Source organism: Orussus abietinus, unplaced genomic scaffold (genome assembly GCF_000612105.2).
Source record: "Orussus abietinus isolate OABI.00-Male unplaced genomic scaffold, Oabi_2.0 scaffold13, whole genome shotgun sequence".
NCBI classification, from domain to species: domain Eukaryota; kingdom Metazoa; phylum Arthropoda; class Insecta; order Hymenoptera; family Orussidae; genus Orussus; species Orussus abietinus.
In genome coordinates, this window is record NW_019394887.1 from 1,635,636 (window position 1) to 1,655,420 (window position 19,785).

The following is a 19,785-nucleotide window of genomic DNA, read 5'->3' on the forward strand; positions in this document are numbered from 1 at the left end:
AAAATGGAAAAGGCTCGCCTCTCTCGCCCGCGCGCCAGATAACGCTTTCGAAAAATCGCCGCCGCGAGATATCGATTGAAATAACACGGCTTCCCCTGCCGCGACCAATGGGGAGGGCCGGGCCGACGGAACGGACCAATAGGAGGGCGCCGAGCGGCGCTCTCGCCTCTCTTCTCGCGCGCCGTCGCGACGCGACCGAGCGACTCGCTCTTCCTCCCCCTCCCGTTTTCCCTGGGTCCGTCGACGCTCCGCTCTTTGAAACTCGTCGCGGATGTTTCCTCCCCTCCTTCCTCCTCCCCGGAGGATAGAAAAATGGAGCAGTGGTTGCATAGCCTCCCACCAGACTCGCTCGCGATTCGGTGGCGCCATCCGCCGGCGAGTCGGCGAAACGAGCCGGGCCGCATTAGCCGCGAGATACGTCATCGACGGAATCGAAGGCGACGCCCTTGGCCCTGAAGGGGGTCGCGGATAGATCTTCCGGAGGTGCCCCCGATTCCTCCGCTTCCGCGGCGGATCTTTCTTCCGTCTGACCACGGACGGCGAATCCCCTTCCTCGAGGGTCCGGGTATAATTTTAACGCTATTTCTACGAGAAGGTGTCAAGAGACACTTTTTAAAATTTTAACTTGAAATTATTTTCAAGGTATAATAAATTTTTTTCTCAGTTAATGTTTTGAGTTTTCGTATGACAATTGTTGAATTTATTTAGCGGTATCATTTTCCTTCAGCTCATCGAAACCTTTTGGTCGAAATTTGGTAGAAATAGTGTTAAGTATTAGTTTGGGGAATAAGTATTACATAGAATAGAATCGAATCGTTCCTCTCTTCTTCCACCGCCTGACCTTTCCCAACAATCGCGGCCCTTCTGAAAGGGTTACCGTGGATTTCTTACGCGTAAAGAGACACCTTTTAAAATTTTGACTTGAAATTATTTTCAAGGTATGATACATTTTTTTTCTCAGTTAATGTTTTGAGTTTTCGTATGACAATTGTTGAATTTATTTAGCGGTATCATTTTCCTCCAGCTCATCGAAACCTTTTGGTCGAAATTTGGTAGAAATAGTGTTAAGTATTAGGTTGGGGAATAAGTTCGTAGCGTTTTTATCAAAGACTTTTATTATAAAACCGCTACGAACTTATTCCCTAACCTGATAAGTATTATATAAAATAGAATCGAATCGGTCCTCTCTTCTTCCACCGCCTGACCTTTCCCAACAACCGCGGCCCTCCGGGAAGGGTTACCGTGTATTTCTTACGAGTCGAGGAAGAGCTCCCGCGGGAGGAACCCGGGAAAAGGTGCCGACAAATACGGGGCGGGGTCGTTTGATGTCCCTCGACAGCTCGCCGTCATGGCCGCTTATCGGCGGCATCGAGATAACACTAGCTCTGCCGAGAGACGCGCCGCCATCCTCGCGAATTCCCCGGAAGGTCGCCGAATTATTTCAATTCTAGGATAGTTTCCTCTCATCTACGGTTCCTTTTCCAGTCCGGCTTAATTCGACTTCCATAAAAATATCTAATAAAATTCCCAGAATTTGTTTCTCTTTTTTTAAACAGTCTAGCGACATCGCCGACGCCCGTGTTTCCTCGGGGGCACCCTCTCCGAAAAGCCTGACCACGGGCAAGACTCGTATATTAAACTCCTAACACATTAAATATATTTTCTCCGAAACAACGTTATAAACATACTACCCCACATCTGAACAAGACTTCCATAAAAAAATCTAACAAAATTCCCAGCATTTTTTTCTTTCTTTTTTAAACCGTCTGGCGACATCGCCGACGCCCGTGTTTCCTCTGGGGCACCCTCTTCGAAAAGCCTGACCACGGGCAAGACTCGGGCATCTCGTTTAAAATAAACTCTCGGCTCCTTGGGGGGAGAGCAGTGGAGGGGAGGGGGGACGCGAGGGGAAGAGCGTGGTAATAAAAGAAGGCGGCGGTTGGGGAAAATAAGCGAATAACGAAAGAAGCAAATAAGACTCCGCCGCGACGGTGGTGGGGCGTCCGGAGAGAGAGAGAGAAAGAGAAAGAAAAAGGGAGAAAGAGAGGTTAGGTGGCGGTCGGGCGGGGGAGGGTACGTAGTGGTTGCGGAGCGACTCGAAGGTGGGGGGGGAGCAGTCAGGCGGGCGGGGGAGTGAAAATAAAAGTCAGCCAGGCCTTGGCTGTGCAGTCGTCGAGCCGCGTTGCCAAGTCTCATTTGTTTATCGTGGTTTATCTCCTAGGAGAGGCCCGCCGACCGGGGGGAGGGTGGGAGGTGGGAGGGAAATTCGAGGGCCCCCCTGAAAAAAAAATAAAAAATAAAAAATTTGGGGATCCCGATGGGCCGCGGAAAGAGACTCGGGTGGTTGGGCGCATGCGCGCCAAATACATTTTTCAGGAGCGACCGCCTCTCTCTCTCTTTCTCTCTATCTCTCTCCTCCGCATCTCTCGAACTCGTTTCTGAGTCATCCCGCGTACTTTTACCGGCTCGGTGCCGCGCGTGTGCGTAAGGGACTAGGTGCACGTTCATGAGCCCGGTGTACCGAGATAGGGTACCGAGAGTTCGCGACGGAGAGGGCACGGCCGACCGCGAGGGACGAGGGGTCCACCCCGTTGGAAAAGATATCCTAGTCTTGTAACATATTGGGAGTTTTATTCCGACGTGGTGATATAATAATTTTATGATAATAGCTTTGTATGCGCTCCCCGCAACCTCTTTTTCTCGGCTCTCTCGCTCCCCCTGGCGCGCCGTCCGTCTCTTCGTCTCTTTTTGCCTCGGTTTTTCTCTCCCCGACTCCTCCCGCGCCGCGCTTCCTCTATGAGGGGGTCTCGGCCCCTCGAGAGGGGACAGACCTCGAGGCAGATCTTCGCTAAGAAGATGCCCTCGGTACCCGGGGGTCCCCGATACCATCTCTCGCCCTGAAGTGCAACTCTCGAAATTCGGTCCCTACTCCGGGAGGAACATTCCCTCCGGGTGGAATTTTCGGCCCTTTACCGTGGTCCCCCAGGATGCCGTGATCTCACCCAGGGGAAAAAAAACACCGCGTCGGCCCAGAAGGACCGCAGCGGGATTTCTCCCCGATTTCGAGGTTATGGAAAATCACTCTTGGTATCCGGGGGTTCCCGATACCACCTCTTGCCCTGAAGTGGAACTCTCGAAATTCGGTCCCTACTCCGGGAGGAAAATTCCCTCCGGGTGGAATTTTCGGCCCTATATCCTGGTCCCCCAGGATGCCATGATCTCACCCCGGAAAAAAAAAGCACCGCGTCGGTCCAGAAGGACCACGGCAGGATTTTCCCCCGATTTCGAGGTTATGGAAAATCACTCTCGGTACCCGGGGGTCCCCGATACCACCTCTCGCCCTGAAGTGCAACTCTCGAAATTCGGTCCCTCCGGGTCGAATTTTCGGCCCTATATCCTGGTCCCCCAGGGTGCCGTTGGTCTCACCCCGGAAAAAAAAGCACCGTGTCGGTCCAGAAGGACCGCGGCGGGATTTTTCTCCGATTTCGAGGTTATAGAAAATCGCCGAAGGGAGGGCAGAGAACCGACCGCCACGGTGTCGGGGGTCTCTGCGGTGACATATCGGCGTGTATACGCACACGTCCCGCCGTGGCAGTAACCTTGTGTTTGCGTCACGGCATATTTTTCTTCTTTCTTTTTTATCATATCAAACGTATGCTAACAGACGGGCACACGTCGGGACGCGGTGAGCGCAAACGCACCGGGCGAACACAGGTCCGGCAAGGTAAGACAATATGAACGGGTTTGTCGGTGGTCAGTGCCGCGCCACGGTACAGTCCGAAGAAAATCACGCGAGCCTTTGCATCGCGAGATATTCTCTCCTCCGGCCGTGGATCGAGCCAAACCGGGCGAGGGGAAAAAAGAATAAAGGAAGAACTGCGGCAGGGCGAAAGAGGCCGCGAAATCCAACAACGAATCCCAAGACGAAGAACGCGTTCGGCAAAAATTACTCCCGGCCGACATTTTGACGCTCCTACTTATATATATATTTAAATATATTAATTTCATATATTTTACCGAGATATATTTAATATATTTTTCCCAGGACAAAGAACGCGTCCGGCAAAAATTTCTCCAGGCCGACATTTTGACGCTCCTAGTTATATACATTTAAATATATTAATTTCATATATTTTTCCCAAGACGAAGAACGCGTTCGGCAAAAATTTCTCCAGGCTGACATTTTGACGCTCCTACTTACATATATTTAAATATATTAATTTCATATATTCTATCGAGGGAAGTAATCCCGTCCACGTTGGGCCGCTCGCTCTTTACCGTCAAATTCGGCCATTGTATTTTTCGCCGGGATTTAATCGTCGAAATTCACGGGGGCCACGGCGTGATTTTAGAACTCGCCGGTAACGTTGCACCTACGTGCCTCATAGGATGAACTTAGTTTTTCTAACTTTCGCTGACTAGTCGGTCAGCGCGACGCGATACCGATGAGTCAGGGAATAAGGAGAATGCCGAGAATCAGCAGGCCATTAATGCGGATGCCATTCGGCGGGAAAATCGCGAGTGGCTAATTCGCGCGTTGCCGAGTTTCCGGAAAAAAATAAAAAAAATAAAAAAATAGGCTAAAATTACGTTACAGCGATTTGATCATCCATTAACGGATAACTAATGCCAATTCGCCATTCGGTGGAAAAATCGCGAGTGGCTAAATCGCGCGTTGAAAAAGAGGAAAAAAAGAAAAGAAAAAAAAAAATAGACTAAAATTACGTTACAGCGATTTGATAATCCATTTACAGATAACTAATGCCAATTGACCCGAAAATATATAACAATCCCCGGATTATTATCCATTAGTCCGATCCCTCCATTTCTTTAGCGCCCTTCCCCCGTTCCCACGATTCCAAAACTAATCCTGAGGGGTGTTCGGGGTATGAAAGAAAGAATAAATAAAAATGAAAAATAAAGAAGTAAAAAAGGCGATCCCGATCGAGGGCGGGCCTCGGCGAGACATCGGCGAGGGCCTTGACCGACTGGCCGGGTCGACCCGCGACCTCGACCTCCGACCTCCGTTCCGAAACGTAGAAAGAGAGGCCCGATTAAGGAGAGTCCGGTCGGTAAAAAGAAGGCCATCCCCGATAATGTATAATTTATCGAAACGACGGCGAAGCGTGACTCGCGACTCGGACCTCGGCCGGGCACTCGGGGGAATGCCGCAAGCCTCGGCGCGTTGTCGGAGGTCAGGTTCACCAGCCGCGCGGCTCTTGGAGAACGCCGAGCCGGGGGAGGAGGGGGGTCGGCGGGGGCGGCGGTCGTAGGCGGCGGGGGGAGGGAAGGTGGGGCAATTTCGACCGGGTCTCTCTTCCTCGACTCGGAGAGAGGAGAGAATCGGCCGCGGTGGTCCGACCTCGGCGCGCTCTCTCTCTCTCGAGAGAGAGGGAGAGGGCGAGCGGTCCCGAGAGAGGGAGAGAGCGGTCTCTGGATGCTGGCCCGCTGCATCTTGCATATATGTATGTTTTATGTCAGCGTGCATTCTGCATTCGCGCCGTTGCCACGTTTCCGAGGCTCTCCCGGTGCGTCGCGGCGGCGGCGGCGGTGGAGTCGCGGCGTCTCTCTCCCTCGCGACGTTCATCTGCCCCTCTTCCTTGGCCACCTATACTCTTGACATTTCTCAAACCCGCGGTCGCGTCTGGTGCGGAGTGTCGTTGAACCCGCAAAAAAGAACCGCGCCAAAGGCTCATCCAGAGAGGCAAAGGCCTCTCCTGGGGCCTTGCCGACGGAGGAGGTTTTCGGGTCCGCCTCCGGTGCCAAGTCGTTGAACTTGGGCAGGATGGGAGATTCGGCCAAGGTGGACGCGCCTCCCCCGGCGCCGGGACGCCGTATAACTCCGAAGAGCCCCGAAAAACTGGAGGCGCTTTTCTGTCTAGGAGGCAGCTCTCCTCGTAATTGGCCTCGTAATTTACGTAGTAATTCCGACCTTGAACCTTTCGACAGCCGCCTCCGCGTCCAGGAAAAATTACCCCCAGGGGTCGCGTCCCGTCGGCAATCAATTTTTACGAGGGACGATAATTATTTAACGATCTCGCGCTCTCTCTCTTTCTCTCTCTCTCTCGGTCTTTCTCCCGAGGATGCATGCCGTTTCCACGATCTCCGTCTCCCTCGCGCCGCCCCGCGGCCCCTCGCTCCGTCTCCCTCCCGCAGCCTCCTCGCCGCTCACTTTCCGGTTATTCTCCTCCGCATGTAAACGGTCTCCATCTTAGATAGCCTCGTGGTCGCAAGCGAAAACTCTTCGCGGAGTACGCTCGGATTACCGAGGATTTTATCCGCGCCGCGGCCCGATGTTGCCCTAGGTCGCGGATACCTTTCCTTTCTTTCCACGTGGTTTATTTTCCCCCACCGACCTCGATGACTATTTATAACTATTTATTGTCATTTTTAATTATCTCAAATCTCTACGCAAGGGTCACTATCCGTACCGAGTGGGTTTCGCGTTAACTCATTTGCATCCTAAGGAAGTATGAGAAAGAGGGCCCTTATCACCAAATTTCAGGGTGAACGATAGTGACCAGAAAAATTTATTTATATATGTATATATGTACCCTTACGATGCAAATCGGTTAACGGCAAATCTCTTCCCAGTCTCGGTGAGAAAATAATAACTTTTTGGTTTTTACGGGTGAGGGTTGAGGTGAAGTGAAACACCCTTCAAATCGGTCGATACGAAGACAACACTTTTTTTTAAGGGTATTACTCCAAACTGTCCGAAACTTTAATACATTACTCCTCATCATCTAAGAATTGTCCTGACACATTTGAAAATTTGGATTTTCCAAAAAAAGTTTTTAACTCGGTCCAGAACCAAAAAGGCGTCGAGCGAATTATCCCAGGATTTATCCGCCACCTCGGCTTGTCGTAGGTCGCGGAACATTTAGAAAGATCTTCTATACCGACGTCGATCAAGTTCCTCGAGGTGTTTCACTTCACCTTAACTAAAGAAAAAAAAAAATGCAAATTCTCCCGAGTCGGGAATTTTTATTCGGCCTCGAATTATCCCAGGATTTATCCGCCACCGCCGGCCGAGTTCCCCGGCTTGTCGTAGGTCGTGGAACATTTAGAAAGATCTTCTGTATCGACGTTGATCAAGTTCCTCGACGCGTTTCACTTCACCTTAATTGAAGAAAAAAAAAAAATGCAAATTCTCCGGAGTCGGGAATTTTTACTCGGCCTCGAATTATCCCAGGATTTATCCGCCACCGCCGACCGAGTTCCCCGGCTTGTCGTAGGTCGCGGAACTCTTTCTTTCCTTCTCTTTTCGAGCGAGGCTGCCGCTATAATCGTACCGGTCCGCAGGGCCCAAACACGTTTTAAGAACGCATTTCTTTTTTATCGCTCGCATGTGAACGGCCTCCGCCTCGGTTAGCCCCTTCTTTCAGCGGGAAATGTCGAGGTGGTGGGACACCTCGACCGAAATAAATACTTTCCGAAACTCCTCGATCGATTATTTCCTTTTCACCTCGCGGGAATATCCTCTCCTCTTGGATTACCGGGAATTACGCTCGGTGCGTTGAAAGTTCCCTCGCTTTGTCGTAGGTCGCGGATCTCTTTCTCTCCGGCCCCTTTTTCTGATAAGGAACGAATCCATCGGGAAGTTCTTATCCAACAAAGCGGACACATGCGTGATTAATGTACCGATATTAATAAAGGATTCCTCTTACTTCTGTGAATTATTAATTAATTATTTATGTAAATTTATACGTCATTTTCGAGTATATCGCGTGGATAAAATGAAATCGGGAATTTATTAGAGCCGTAGGTCAGGGACATACGTGGATAAGCATTTCGAATATTATAAGAAATATGTTAATATTTATTAAGCGTTGGCTTTTGTCCAGGAAATAATATATGCGGTAATGTTTAATAAGAAACTAATCCACTGGGAAATTCTTATTGAACAAAGTACATGCTCCGTACGCGTTATCGAGGGATCGATTAAAAACGAAGCGTGTCTAATAACCGATATTAATAGAAAATCTCTGTAACTTCTGTGAATTATTAATTAATTATTTATGTAAATTTATACGTAATTTTAGAGTATATCGCGTGGATAAAATGAAATCGGGAATTTATTAGAGCCGGAGGTCAGGGACATACGTGGATAAGCATTTCGAATATTATAAGAAATATGTTAATATTTATTAAGCGTTGGCTTTTGTCGAAGAAATAATATATGCGGTAATGTTTAATAAGAAACTAATCCACTGGGAAATTCTTATTGAACAAAGAATCGAGGGACCGATTAAAAACGAAGCATATCTAATAACCGATATTAATAGAAAATCTCTGTAACTTCTGTGAATTATTAATGAATAATTACCATAAATGTATGCTTAATTTTTGAGATACATCGCATTGATAAAATGAAATCCTGAATTCTTAAGAGCCGGAGGTCAGGGACATACGTGGATAGGCTTCTCAAATATTACAACAAAATATGTAAATATTTACCAAGTGTTGGCCGTAGTCGGGAAAATAATATATGCGGTGACGTTTAAACAAACGATCTCACTTATGGTGGACGGTCTGGAAGGGCTACCGACGGCGTGAACTCCCGACGCGTTCTTACCCAAAGGTATTTACATCCTCTGAAAGTAGGGCTCCCCACGTACTCCGAGGTATGTGAAAAGCGACATTACGTTTCCGGGAAAACGTTACGGTTTACTTAAAACTCGAGCGCGCCCGGACATTGTTTATCCCCAGAACACGTGGCATCGTCGAGACATTTGTTTACCCAAAATTCCAATCGATCGACTCCGCCTGAGTACCGGGAGGAAAATCCTCCTCCGGAAGACCCGGGCCCCTAGGAGGTGACTCCCGAGGAAGACTCGGTTAAGCGCCATCGCCTCTAGGTTCCCCGGGAAAAGTGCCGGACCGCGGTCGTCATGGAGGCGCGGAGCACGTGGAGTTCGCGATTCCCCTAGCCGTCGGTAGCGATCCCCGATCCCCTCGCGGTCTTACCTCGGTGGCGGAGTAGAGCGCCGTGATTGGGCCGAGGGTACTAGATCACAGAATGGAAGTCGTAGTTAGGTAATAAGATCACAAAATATGGCACACTGTTGGAGTTCATCGTTCCCGGCGCGGCGGGTCTCGCTCGCCCCCACTAGGCGGTGGTCGGTCGTCGGGCGCCGGGGCGGCGGGCGCGTCGCGTCGCGTCCGGGCGCGAGTGGACCCAGTCCCTTCGGAGCCGAATCCAGCCAATGGGCCGCGCGCGGTCACTCGGGCTCGCCCGTGGGACTCCCGGCACTGTCGGGCCCGTCGGGGGCCGCGGCCGCCTCGCGCTCGCTCGCGCCCGCGCAGGCGCGCCTGCGCGCCGCCGCGAGAGCGCGCCCGACCTAGCCGGAAGTCGGGAGCTCCGCTCAGTCTGCGCGTCCTGCGGGTCGCGGGCGGTTCGAAAGGGCGCCCCCCCGTGCCGCGGTCCTCGGCCGTGAGGCCCGAAATCCTGGCCGCGAGTCGGCGGGGCGCGCACGGGGCCGCGGGTCGGTCGGTGCGTGCGCACACCTTGCGTTAAGCGCCTTTACGTATAAAATGCGCGGCGCCGGGAGAATTGGCCGCGCGCGCCGCGTAGGCCGCTCGGCGGCGTCCTCGGCGGTGATTGGCCGAGGGCGGCGCGCCGGGGGATCTGGCGCGAAGGTCCGAAGGTAGACGCGGCCGCGGAGGAGCACCACGGGGAGAGGAAGGGTCCCCCCGCCCGCGTGGAGGGGGGCCCCCGGCCGGATTTCGGCCGCGACTCCCGGGGATCCCGGGTCGCTTCCGGCTCGGCCGGAGTTCCCGAATCGGGCCCCGGTCGCGGGCCGACGGAGTAGGGGGCCCCGGTGACCCCGCGGACCCATTCGAGCGAAGTCTCGGCGAGCGGGCCGTGCGCGCTCTCCCTCTTCCTCCGTTTTTCGGTCTCCTTCTCCCCTTCTTTCTTCTCTCCGGCGTTCCCTTTATTCCTCTCTATTTCCATCTCCTCCTTCTTTTTCGCCTCTTTCTCCCCGGCGGGACCAGTCGCCGTTTCCGTCGCCCTCGCGAGCGAGCTTCTTCCTCCCCGTCCTCTCTCCCCCTTTCTCGAGCGTATCTCCCCCCCTCGAGGAGGCCTCTCCCCGTCTCTCTCCCTCTCCGGGAGCGAGGCGCTCTCTTCTCCGAGAGCAGGCTATTCACCCACGCGTCCCACTGGACGATGCATCGACCTATACCCACGGTCCGCGTCCCGGTGCCGCGGACGTCGACGGGGCGCCCTGGGCCAAGGCGACCGGGGGACTTCTCTTCGCCTCGGAGGAGGATCCTGAGATTCCTCCGGGAATCTCTTCCCCGGGTTGGGGATCTCCCGCCGCGCGACGTGGGGCCGTCCGATCCCCGGCCGATTTCCCCCAGGAGGTCGTTTCCCTGGCGGGTACTTTCCTCGACGCGGCGCCTACTTTCGCGCCGCGAGAGGAATCCTCGGGTTACCCTGCGGCGTCCTCCGGGTCCGACTTCCCCAGGGGGTTCCTCTGGAAATTCGGCCCCTCGGCGGGCATCCGGTGCGAGCGCTCGCCCTGACCCAGATTCCCAATCGGCCTTACTTTTTATCCCAGCCGTGCCTTCGGTCGCGGCGTCTCTCTCCCGCGCCCGGGCGCTCCCTCGCTCCCTCCTCCTCGCGGCCCCCACCTCGCGACGCCGACTCTCGGCCGCCGCCCCCGTCCTCGTCCCCCTCTCCGAGACGACGTCCCCCCCTTCGACGACCGCTTTCGCGCGCCCCGGGTCCCGCGGATCTTGACCTACGACTACGTTTACCGGGCCCGCGAATTTCGCCCGAAAGACCGCCGACCTAGGGACCGGTTTGCCGGACGCCGACGGTGGGGATCTCCGTCGCGACGCCGAGACCGACCGAGCGCGGCCGAGCCCGCCGGGGGGAGGGCGATACGGAGCGCCGGCGGAGCGCTGCAAAACTCCGCAGTTTTGCTCTTCGATTTTCGAACTTATATTTAGAAGGGCAACGATCTTTTGCCGGCGATCCGGAGGCTGGCCGAGGCTGCGGCCCAAGCGAATCCGCCCGGAGAGTCCGGGCGTTTTTCCTTAGGGAATTATTCCCGACGCGGACCCAATCGCGGTTTCCACGATTTTCCCCCCGACGTATCGGCATCCCGTCTCCGGGTACCGATTTTCCCCCGGAAGGTGCCGAAAATTCCCTACCCCGAGTCCTGCTTCCGGTTCCGCGATTACAATAGACCTCGCCTAGGAAATGACCTCTCATGAAACTTTCAACTGGGTGTATATGAAATCGTTTTCAGTTTTACTACGTCAATATAGTCTATTGAGAAGGTCCTGACACTCGTGAGATTTCATTTTTTATGGAATATTTTAAGAATAGATATGAACTAATTGTTGGGACATTGACATTTCATGAGTTTCTGGACCGTTCTTGGAGTCGTCGTATTCACGTAGTGAAGTTCGAAATGGTTCGATGAAAGGTTTCATAAACGACATTTTTTCGACGGACCTTAAGGGGATACGAAAGCGGCATCCGGAAAGATATCGTTCATGAAACTTTGCTAAGTACTGAGTGTACCTAATCACGTCGAACATTAGAACGTGAACATGAGTGCCTTAACGTAGGTCCTGAAACTCCTGAAATTTCACTTTTTTTATGTGAAAAAAAAATCTGAATGGTCTGGCATGGTCTCTTAACCCTTTCAACACGGAGCCATTTCGACATATGGGCGAAATTCGTCTGACCGTGCAGGCAATATTGGACCAAACGCCGGGCGACTTTAGGCGCTCTTAGGAGCCAAAGAGTTAAACGCGAGGACGCACCCGAGGATGAGACTCGGGATCTCCTAGGGGAAGGGAATTTCGAAAATATAAGGGAAAATGTCCAGTGAAATAGAAAGTATCCCCAGGTCCTAGGGACCCAGCAAGACCTTAGCCCTCGGTCGGCCGCGAGTGCAATCTTATCGGGCGCGGCGAGGGGGGCGTCGCGGCGGACGCCGATCCCTGCGGCAGAGTCAACGTACGATAAAAAAAAAGAAAAGGCCGCGACTCGCAGCCACACTCGCGACACAAAGAATAACTCGAGCCTCGCGCCGGCGAGCGGGTGGGCGCGTGCGGCGGGGCCTATCCACGCTCTCTCCTCTTGGGGTAGGTCAGGGCAAAACCTCGGCCGACGCGCCGCGGCTCCCTCTCGCAGCGACGCCGCGACGCGCGAGGGCTTTCGGGTATGCACGCATTGCGACACATTCCCGGACGAATCGCCTATCGGCGAGGACGGAATTAACTCGCCACTCTTAAGGTGGAGTTAAACCCTCCTCAAATTAGTAGATTCGAATAAGACGCTACTTTTTTAAGGGTGTTGGGTAAAATCGTCTGAAACTTTGACACGTGACTCGTGAGCGCTTAGGAATTGTCCTGACATTTTCGAAATTTCGATTTTTTAACTAAATTGTTTAACTTTGCCTTCTTTACCTCGGGTTAAACTCTAGTCAAATCAGTAGATTCGAATAAGTACTTTTTAAGGGTGTTGGATAGAAACGTCCGAAACTTTGACACGTGACTCGTGAGCGCCTAACAATTGTCCTGACACTTTCAAAATTTTGATTAATTAACAAAAATTGTTTAACTTTGCCTCAGCAAAAAAAATGATTTATACACTTCTATGCTAAAACAATGGTAATACGAGGTCTCGGAGTGAAAATTAGGTTGACACGAAAATGATAGATGGCGCAGGGGGTCCCTCTGCAGTGAATGAGGGCCTCAAAAACCACGAATCCAGGGAATATCTGGAATTTTGCTTGGATATCTTAATAATAATTGTACGAAACGACATATAGAGTATGCTATTCGATACAATACTGAATATAACTCGACCCAGCAGTCGATATAAAAATTAACGTCGGCAACGTAAATATACAGAAAAATTTTTTTTACCTTTTTCCCCACATCACCTTACAAAATACCGCGTCGCGGTATAGGGTGCCCGAGGGCTTTTCCAATTTCGGGTGAAGCGCGCGCCCCCTCGCGATTACCCCCCTCGGGGCGCTTCGCGGGCCCCGGGTGCTCCGAGGAAAAGGACGCGTTATAGTGTCCGACCATGCGATCTGAAAATCATAGAAAATTACTGAAAACCCGCGGAACACCCGGGCCACTCCGGGCAAGGGTTAAGACGTTGCAATCTCCTCCGTTAACGGCCGGCCGACACGGAACGGTTTTCAATCCGAGGAGAACCCGTTCCCCGGGGTGGCCTTCCGGGGCGAGTCTCCCCCGTGGGGACCAAGGCTGAAACAAAGGGTCGGACGGTTATAATGTCCCGAAAGGATTCTCCGGAAGCCCCGGATGAAAAAAACGGGCCCGATTTGCATCCCGCGGCGACGGGGGAGAGGTCGCGGTCGCCTCCCCTTTCTTCGCGCTTTCTTTCCGGGGGCTTTTTGCCCCCGCAGCCCTTGAGTCCCAGCTGGCCCGGGACGCGGATCGGCCAAGGAGGACCGGTTCGACGTCCTTCCGGGCCCCGGGAAAGGCAAGAAAAAAAATTCATTTGAATGCCCAACTGCGATGGCCCGGTGCGCCCTAGTACGAGAGGCGCCGAAATAATTGGATTTTAATTTGCGAGTGGAGGGAAGGAAAAAAAAGAAAAAAGGTGAGCCCTTTCGCGCGCTCGTTAGGTCGCCCATGAGAAAGAGAGACCCGGACAGGGGTGGCTAGTGTTTGGATAACGGAGCTCTTTTAACCGTTCCCACGATTGTCGTCCGTATGTCGCGCCGATGCGGCTGTTTGCCAGCTTTTTTTGCGGGATGTTTCGCTTAACCCTTTGGCTACTAAGAGCGCCTAAAGGCGGCCGACGTTTGGTCCAATATCGCCCGCACGGTCGGACGAAAATCGCCCTTATGTCGATGTGGCTCCATGTAAAGGGTTAAAAGGAGTCGTCGGATTTTCGACGATTCGGTCCCCGGATCGGAATTTCGTCCCGTTGGAAATTTAAATTCACTTTAACATACTATTATATAATTCCGTATTTTAAGGGGATGTGAAAATGCCACACGAGGGGTCAATCGTTTGTGAAGCTTTCCTCCGAACTGAGTGTACCGAATCGTTTCAAGCTTTACAGGCTTAATGTAGGGACCCTAAGGTAGGTCCTAAAACTCCCGAGATTAGACTTCCTTACAAAAAATTCTTGAAAATGTCTATAAACCAATTTTCTTAAAATTCAAATTTGATGGGGCTCAGGACCTTCTTTACACCTTCTATATTCATATCGTAAAGTTCGAAATGATTCAATACATGCCACACGGCAAAAAGTTTCATAAACCGGACCTCTTCGACATCCCTTTCACACCCTCTTAATTGGGCGAAGTAAAAACTACCCGACCCACCCTCTCCCCCTTGAATTTTTAGGGGGTGGTGCATGGGGCGGAGGGCAGGACCCTCTGGGGGCTATTAGGACGTGGATGTCGGCCATTTTGCATTGATTTCGGCAGTTTCCGATTGGACGCGTTCGCTGGGGGGCTGCAACCCCCCGGGGGGTCCGGGGAGAAATCTTGAAAAATCCCTCGACCGGAAGAAGGGTGCCGAATGTCGCGCGTCTTCATCCACGATCCACAGATCGACTCTCAGGGATGAATTTTTCCCCGAAACGAGACCCCTCGTGAAATCCAGTCGCCGGACAATGCCGTTTTCCACTTTTCCACCCCTCTTCGTCCTGGCGCCCCCTCACCACCCCCCCGATTACGGATTACCGGGGATGCGTGGGTGGCGGTCCCAGAGGCGGGAAACCGAACCGGGGAAAAAAAAAAAGAGCGAGGCGCTGGCGAATGTTTTAATTAAATTTCCCTCCCCGGGCCCCCGCGACCCCCTCTCCCTCCCCGGGGGAGGGGAAACGTAGAAACGTAGAAACGTGGAAACTTACTTCGCCCTTCCGCCGCGCGGGGCGTTTTTCCGGATTTTCCGAAAGTTTCCCGGACGGGCGACGGCTTTTGAGACGGAGGGTGGAAAGGCGTAAAGGGTAGGGCGAAAGTGCCGAAGACGATGCCTCTCTCTCTCGCACCCCCGTAAGGGCGCGTTCGTCCCTCCCTCTCTGTCCTCCCCTTTTCCCTCGGAAGAGGCCGCGGCGGTCGTAATAAAAGAAACCGCAAAAACAAAAGAACGTGGCTACTTAACGAAACAAATTGTTGCTTCGTCGGTGGGGGGAATTTAAAACTTTCCCCCTCCCCCCGGAAGTTACCCCTCCGGACGCCGTTCCACCCTGAGTGGCGCGATTCACCGCTCGTTAGCGACGCTTTCTTTCCTATCTCCTCGGACTTGGCTTTCGCGCTATTTCAAGCGATTTTGCTTGTTCCCCTCGCGGCGGATTTTTTTTTTCCTTTCGCTTTTTTCTCCTTTTACATTTTTTTTCCTCCCTTAATGTTCCCGCCTGGGAGGTGGGGGACTATCGACACGTGTTTCCGGACTTTTTGGGGGAGGACCTGGGGTTTCCGCGTTTCCAAATTCACGGATCAGGATCGTCCTCGGGATTCTCCACATCGAGACACACAATATACACATGGACAATGCTTCGTTCGTCTGGCTTCGTGTAATTTAGCCCGAGCTTTTTGTCAGTTTATTTTTTTTTTTTTTTATTGTGGATGTCGATCCACGATCCTATCTTATCAATGTGCTCGGGTGCAATGTACACTGTACAGACGAAAGATCATTTTCGTCCTTCTAATTACATTGATCACCGTCGAATCCGATCGCCTAGGCAGGCCTGAAAGGAAATGCGATTTCTCCGGAAGATCTCGATCGGTCGACTTTGGCCCAGAATCTTTAACACTTTTGACAGTTCGGAGCCACGTGGGCCATTCCTTTACCTTGGGGCGCCGAGATCACGTGGTCAGCTTCTCTTAGATATGACAAGTGGCAGGTTTTAGACATTTTTTATCGCCTCAATAGGACGCTACCAATGGTCTAATTGACGAGAAAGGGTTAGGCTCAAACGTGGAATTAAATTCGGATGCATAACGCGGCCGATTCGGCGCGGAAACTTCTCTAAAGCGTAATCCGTTTTCCTCACCTTCCGGGTGTGACTGCTAAACGGACCTTGGAAATCTGAATTTTGCGTGCGTTAACCAATTACCGAACTTCCGCTCCCGTTTCTTCCTCTTTTTTTTTTTTTCCCCGTTTAGTACCCAGGAAATAATTATCATAGAACGCGCGGGCAGTCATCTTTTCCGTAATGTGACGTGAGGTACTTTTGCTAAATTTCCCCAGATTCGTTAATCGTCGAGGGGGGCACGTTAACCTGCGGTTCCCATAGCTCAAGGGAAATGAATAACCACTTCTGCGATTCCGCATTTCTGCATAAAAGCCCCTCAAACGCATTTCTTATTATCCCACCCCGCCACTTGTCATTCTCCATCGAAGGCTAAGGAAATCTCTTCCTAGAGTCCTCGTCCTGGAGATCTTCATTTTCTCTTAGCAACCCAAGATGGCCGCCAAGGAATCGCCCACGTGTCTCTCCGATCCCTCTGTAAATATCAATTATTATGAATTATTCCAATATCTTGCACATCCGAATTACCTATACCCGAGAGGGATTACTTGGTCCAAGTCTCCCTAGATCCAGTCCACGGGAAATCGTGGGAAAATCGGAAAAGACATATCGAACGCATTGGGAGGGTAAGACCTCCCGCTCGATCATTGTCATCATTCTTCCGTATCATTTGTCCCTGAAATTCCCTGCCTAGGGAGTGAGGAATTCTCGGGCAGGGCAAACTAGCAGAGGCCTGCAGGGAAAATCATGCCAGGAAGCAAAATTGCGAACGCTCGACAACAGCCGGGCGCGAAAAAATGAAACGGAAAAGGGGGAGCGAGAAAAAACCTGGAAGTCGAAACGAAAAAGCCTCTCGAAGTAGGCCGGGATGGCGTCGGGCATCCGGGGGCGTGCAGGAGGTGCGGGGTGAACTTATAAAACCGAGGAAAAAAAAAAAAAAGAGGCGAACTTAAAGGCAAGCCACGCGACGCCGAAGCGAGGTAGGGTGGTTTCTTAAGAGGGTGAGTGTTCAACTCACTCGCTGCAGGGTGTTCCAGCATTCCTCGAAGGTGCGCTCGCTGATGGGGCCCATTCCTCCACCGGCACCTCCAAGCCCTGCTGCTCTCGACTATCGACAAGAGAGGAGGACGGGGGGTTAGTCGAAAGACCGGATCACGAGAAGGAGGCCCGAACGGCCCCCAGGAGTCGAAAGGCCCCGAAGAGCTCGTCCCAACCGACCGGAGGCCTTCCAGCTCCGAAAAATCGGCGATCGGGACGAGTTCCTGGTCACAGGTCCTCATCATCGAGTCCTAACAGGGATTATCTCCTAAAAAGACACCCTGGATGGTCAGGGTGGTTCCCCGGCAGAAGCGGGGGAGGAGAGTCGAAAGGAAGAGAACCTTGACCAAGGTCCGGGTTGCGGCGATGCGTTGTCGAAGGCTATCGTTAAACGAAGTGTCCAGGGTCGATTTTAGGGCCGTTTCGTTGCGGATCGGTCCCGCGTTTCATGGGGAGTTGTATCGAGGAATACGTGTTGTTTAGGGAGGAACGATCTCGATCGAGGAGGGAACTCGAATCGCGATAGATCCGAGTCGAAGGCGAGGAGCGATCGCTTGGATCATCGTCGTGCCCGACGATCGCTTCCCGCGATCGAACGTCATTGGGAATGAAGTCGTTAGCCTCGGCAAGGCGCACGAAGCGTGCCGTAAACGAGTACTCTTTCTCGCATGGAACTGACAACTTAAGCCGCGATAAAATACCCGTTGATAACCCAGTACACCCGCGCTAACCCACGCACACCTACGTGCACCCGTTCTCGTTCGCTCTCCATTGTCGTCGCTCTCCGGAAGCACTTTTTTCCCCCGACGAAACGCTCGCGCATGGACGCGCTCCCCCGATGTGGTGTGGAAAAAAAGGAAAAAAAAAAAAATAGGGAATTTCCCTAGGTACCTCCGACCGCCCAGGCGACCACCTCCCGGGGTAAAAGAATGCGAGCACATCGGTAAGAGGTAGGATTAATCAATCGAAGACCGTGATAAAAAGAGGCGAGAGCGTAAAAACGAGTTCCTCGGGTCGGCAAGCGCCTCGGTCGGGAATGGCAACGACGCCGTTCGATATTTTCTTGGGAAGATCTTCGCGGCGCACCGTATGACGTATGCGTATGGTATTATCTGTGTTGCGCGGGTCAAGAACCCCGGAGAGACGTATCTGCATCCCGGGGTCGGTGTGCGTGTCGCGCGTCGGGACAGGAGGCGGCCGCGTGTGTCCGCGGCACGCGGTGAGTCGTACCACAGTGGTGTGCGTGAACCGTGGTCAGCGTATCTCGGTACAGTCCGGGGGTTCAAACAATCGGCGAAATGTGCGTCGCCGAGAATGCGAGCAGGGTCCGCGAGGAGGAGGGTCGGGGGTGTGGACCGAGATCCTCGTCCGCGGGGCGAGGAACAGGCGCGAGATCGATGGGCAGGACACATGGGGAACGGGTCCAGGTTGGGCGCCGGGTAGGTTCGGCCAGACCAGGTGGGAGGACCGGACTCACCTGCAGTTCGTTAACGAGCTTCTCCGTGAGAGCGGCATCGTGGGAGTCCTGACTGGCGGCACCGGGGCTCAGCATGGAGTTCTGGGTGTTCTGTTGCTGCTGGCCGGCGACGTTCATCCCGGGTAGCGAGCCGTTCTGGCCGATGTTCCCCGCCATGTTGAGGGCCTGCTGCTGGAGGTTCTGGGACAGGTTCTGCGCCTGTTGCTGGAGGTTCTGGGTGAGGTTCTGCGCCTGCTGCTGGAGCGACTGCTGGTTCAGGCTCTGGCCCAGGTTCTGCGAGAGGTTCTGGGCCTGCTGCTGCAGGCTCTGGGACAGATTCTGCGCCTGGCTCTGGATGTTCTGCTGCAGGCTCTGCCCAGCCTGGCTGAGGTTCTGCGGCTGGTTGAGCAGCTGCTGTTGCTGATGAGGCGACAGGCTAGGGGCCAGATTCTGCGACAGGTTGTGCTGCAGAGTCTGGCCGAGGTTCTGCTGCATGTTCTGGGTCAGGGCCTGAGTGAGGGCCTGGCCCAGGTTCTGGGCAGCCTGGACCGCCTGGACGGCCAGCGAGGGGCTGGAGGCCTGGGACATGGACTGAGCCTGGGCCAGGGTGTGCAGGCTCTGAGCCATGCTGGACGCTATGGCGCCGGGGTGGTCGGCCTGCGGCGACGGGGTCGTCGGAGCCGGGGAAGACTGATGCTGGCCACCCTGCTGGCCGCCCTGTTGCTTATTCATCGACATTTGGTGTTGCTGCTGCTGGATCTGCGACGCGGAGTTCTGGGCTAAACCTCCGCTCGCGTTCTGCTGCGCCTGGCCGTTGTTCGCCTGCTGCTGCGCGTGCTGCTGCTGGGACTGCTGCTGCTGCCTCTGCTGCTGCTGCTGTTGTTGTTGCTGCTGCTGTTGCTGCTGCTGTTGTTGCTGTTGCTGCTGCTGCTGTTGCTGCTGGCCCAGCGGACTGTGCATGGGGGTCTGTTGGCCGGAGCTCTGTATGGGGCTGTGCTGGATGCCCGGGGACAGCTGAGGCGGACCCCTGGGGGGCTGCTGCCAGTAGTCGGACATCTTGAAGACGTGCTGGCGCAGGGCGTGGAGGTTCGCCGCCGCGGTGACGGCCGAGGATTGGACCTCCATCGGCTCGGGCTCCGGCTCGAGGTCCGGCTCCGGCGAGCTGCAGGGGTCCTCGTCGTCCTCGTCGTCTTCGCGCTCCGTGATGTCCTCGTCCTCGTCCTGGATCCTGGCGGTCCTCGCGGCCTCGGCCTCGGGGCCGCCGCCTCCACCGGCGGCGCCACCACCACCGCCACCTCCGCCA

The 19,785-nt window shown here is 53.6% G+C and overlaps 1 protein-coding gene across 8 annotated transcripts in view; it reads right to left on the reverse strand.

Annotated features, from left to right (window-relative positions):
- LOC105697856 (zinc finger protein 853) overlaps positions 1-19,714 on the reverse strand; it is a 58,572-nt gene extending 38,858 nt beyond the window's left edge. For 6 of the 8 annotated variants that reach the window (XM_012421593.2, XM_023433426.1, XM_023433423.1 and 3 more), the window contains exons 1-2: positions 18,504-19,714; positions 17,007-17,096 (exon numbers count right to left, since the gene is read on the reverse strand). In XM_012421593.2, the coding sequence (XP_012277016.1) occupies positions 17,007-17,096; positions 18,504-19,607 (1,194 nt within the window). In that variant the 5' untranslated portion in view covers positions 19,608-19,714. The remainder of the gene's footprint in view (positions 1-17,006; positions 17,097-18,503) is intronic. The other 2 variants (XM_023433428.1, XM_023433427.1) reach the window with 1 other exon arrangement.
- Between the last annotated feature and the right edge of the window lie 71 nt (positions 19,715-19,785).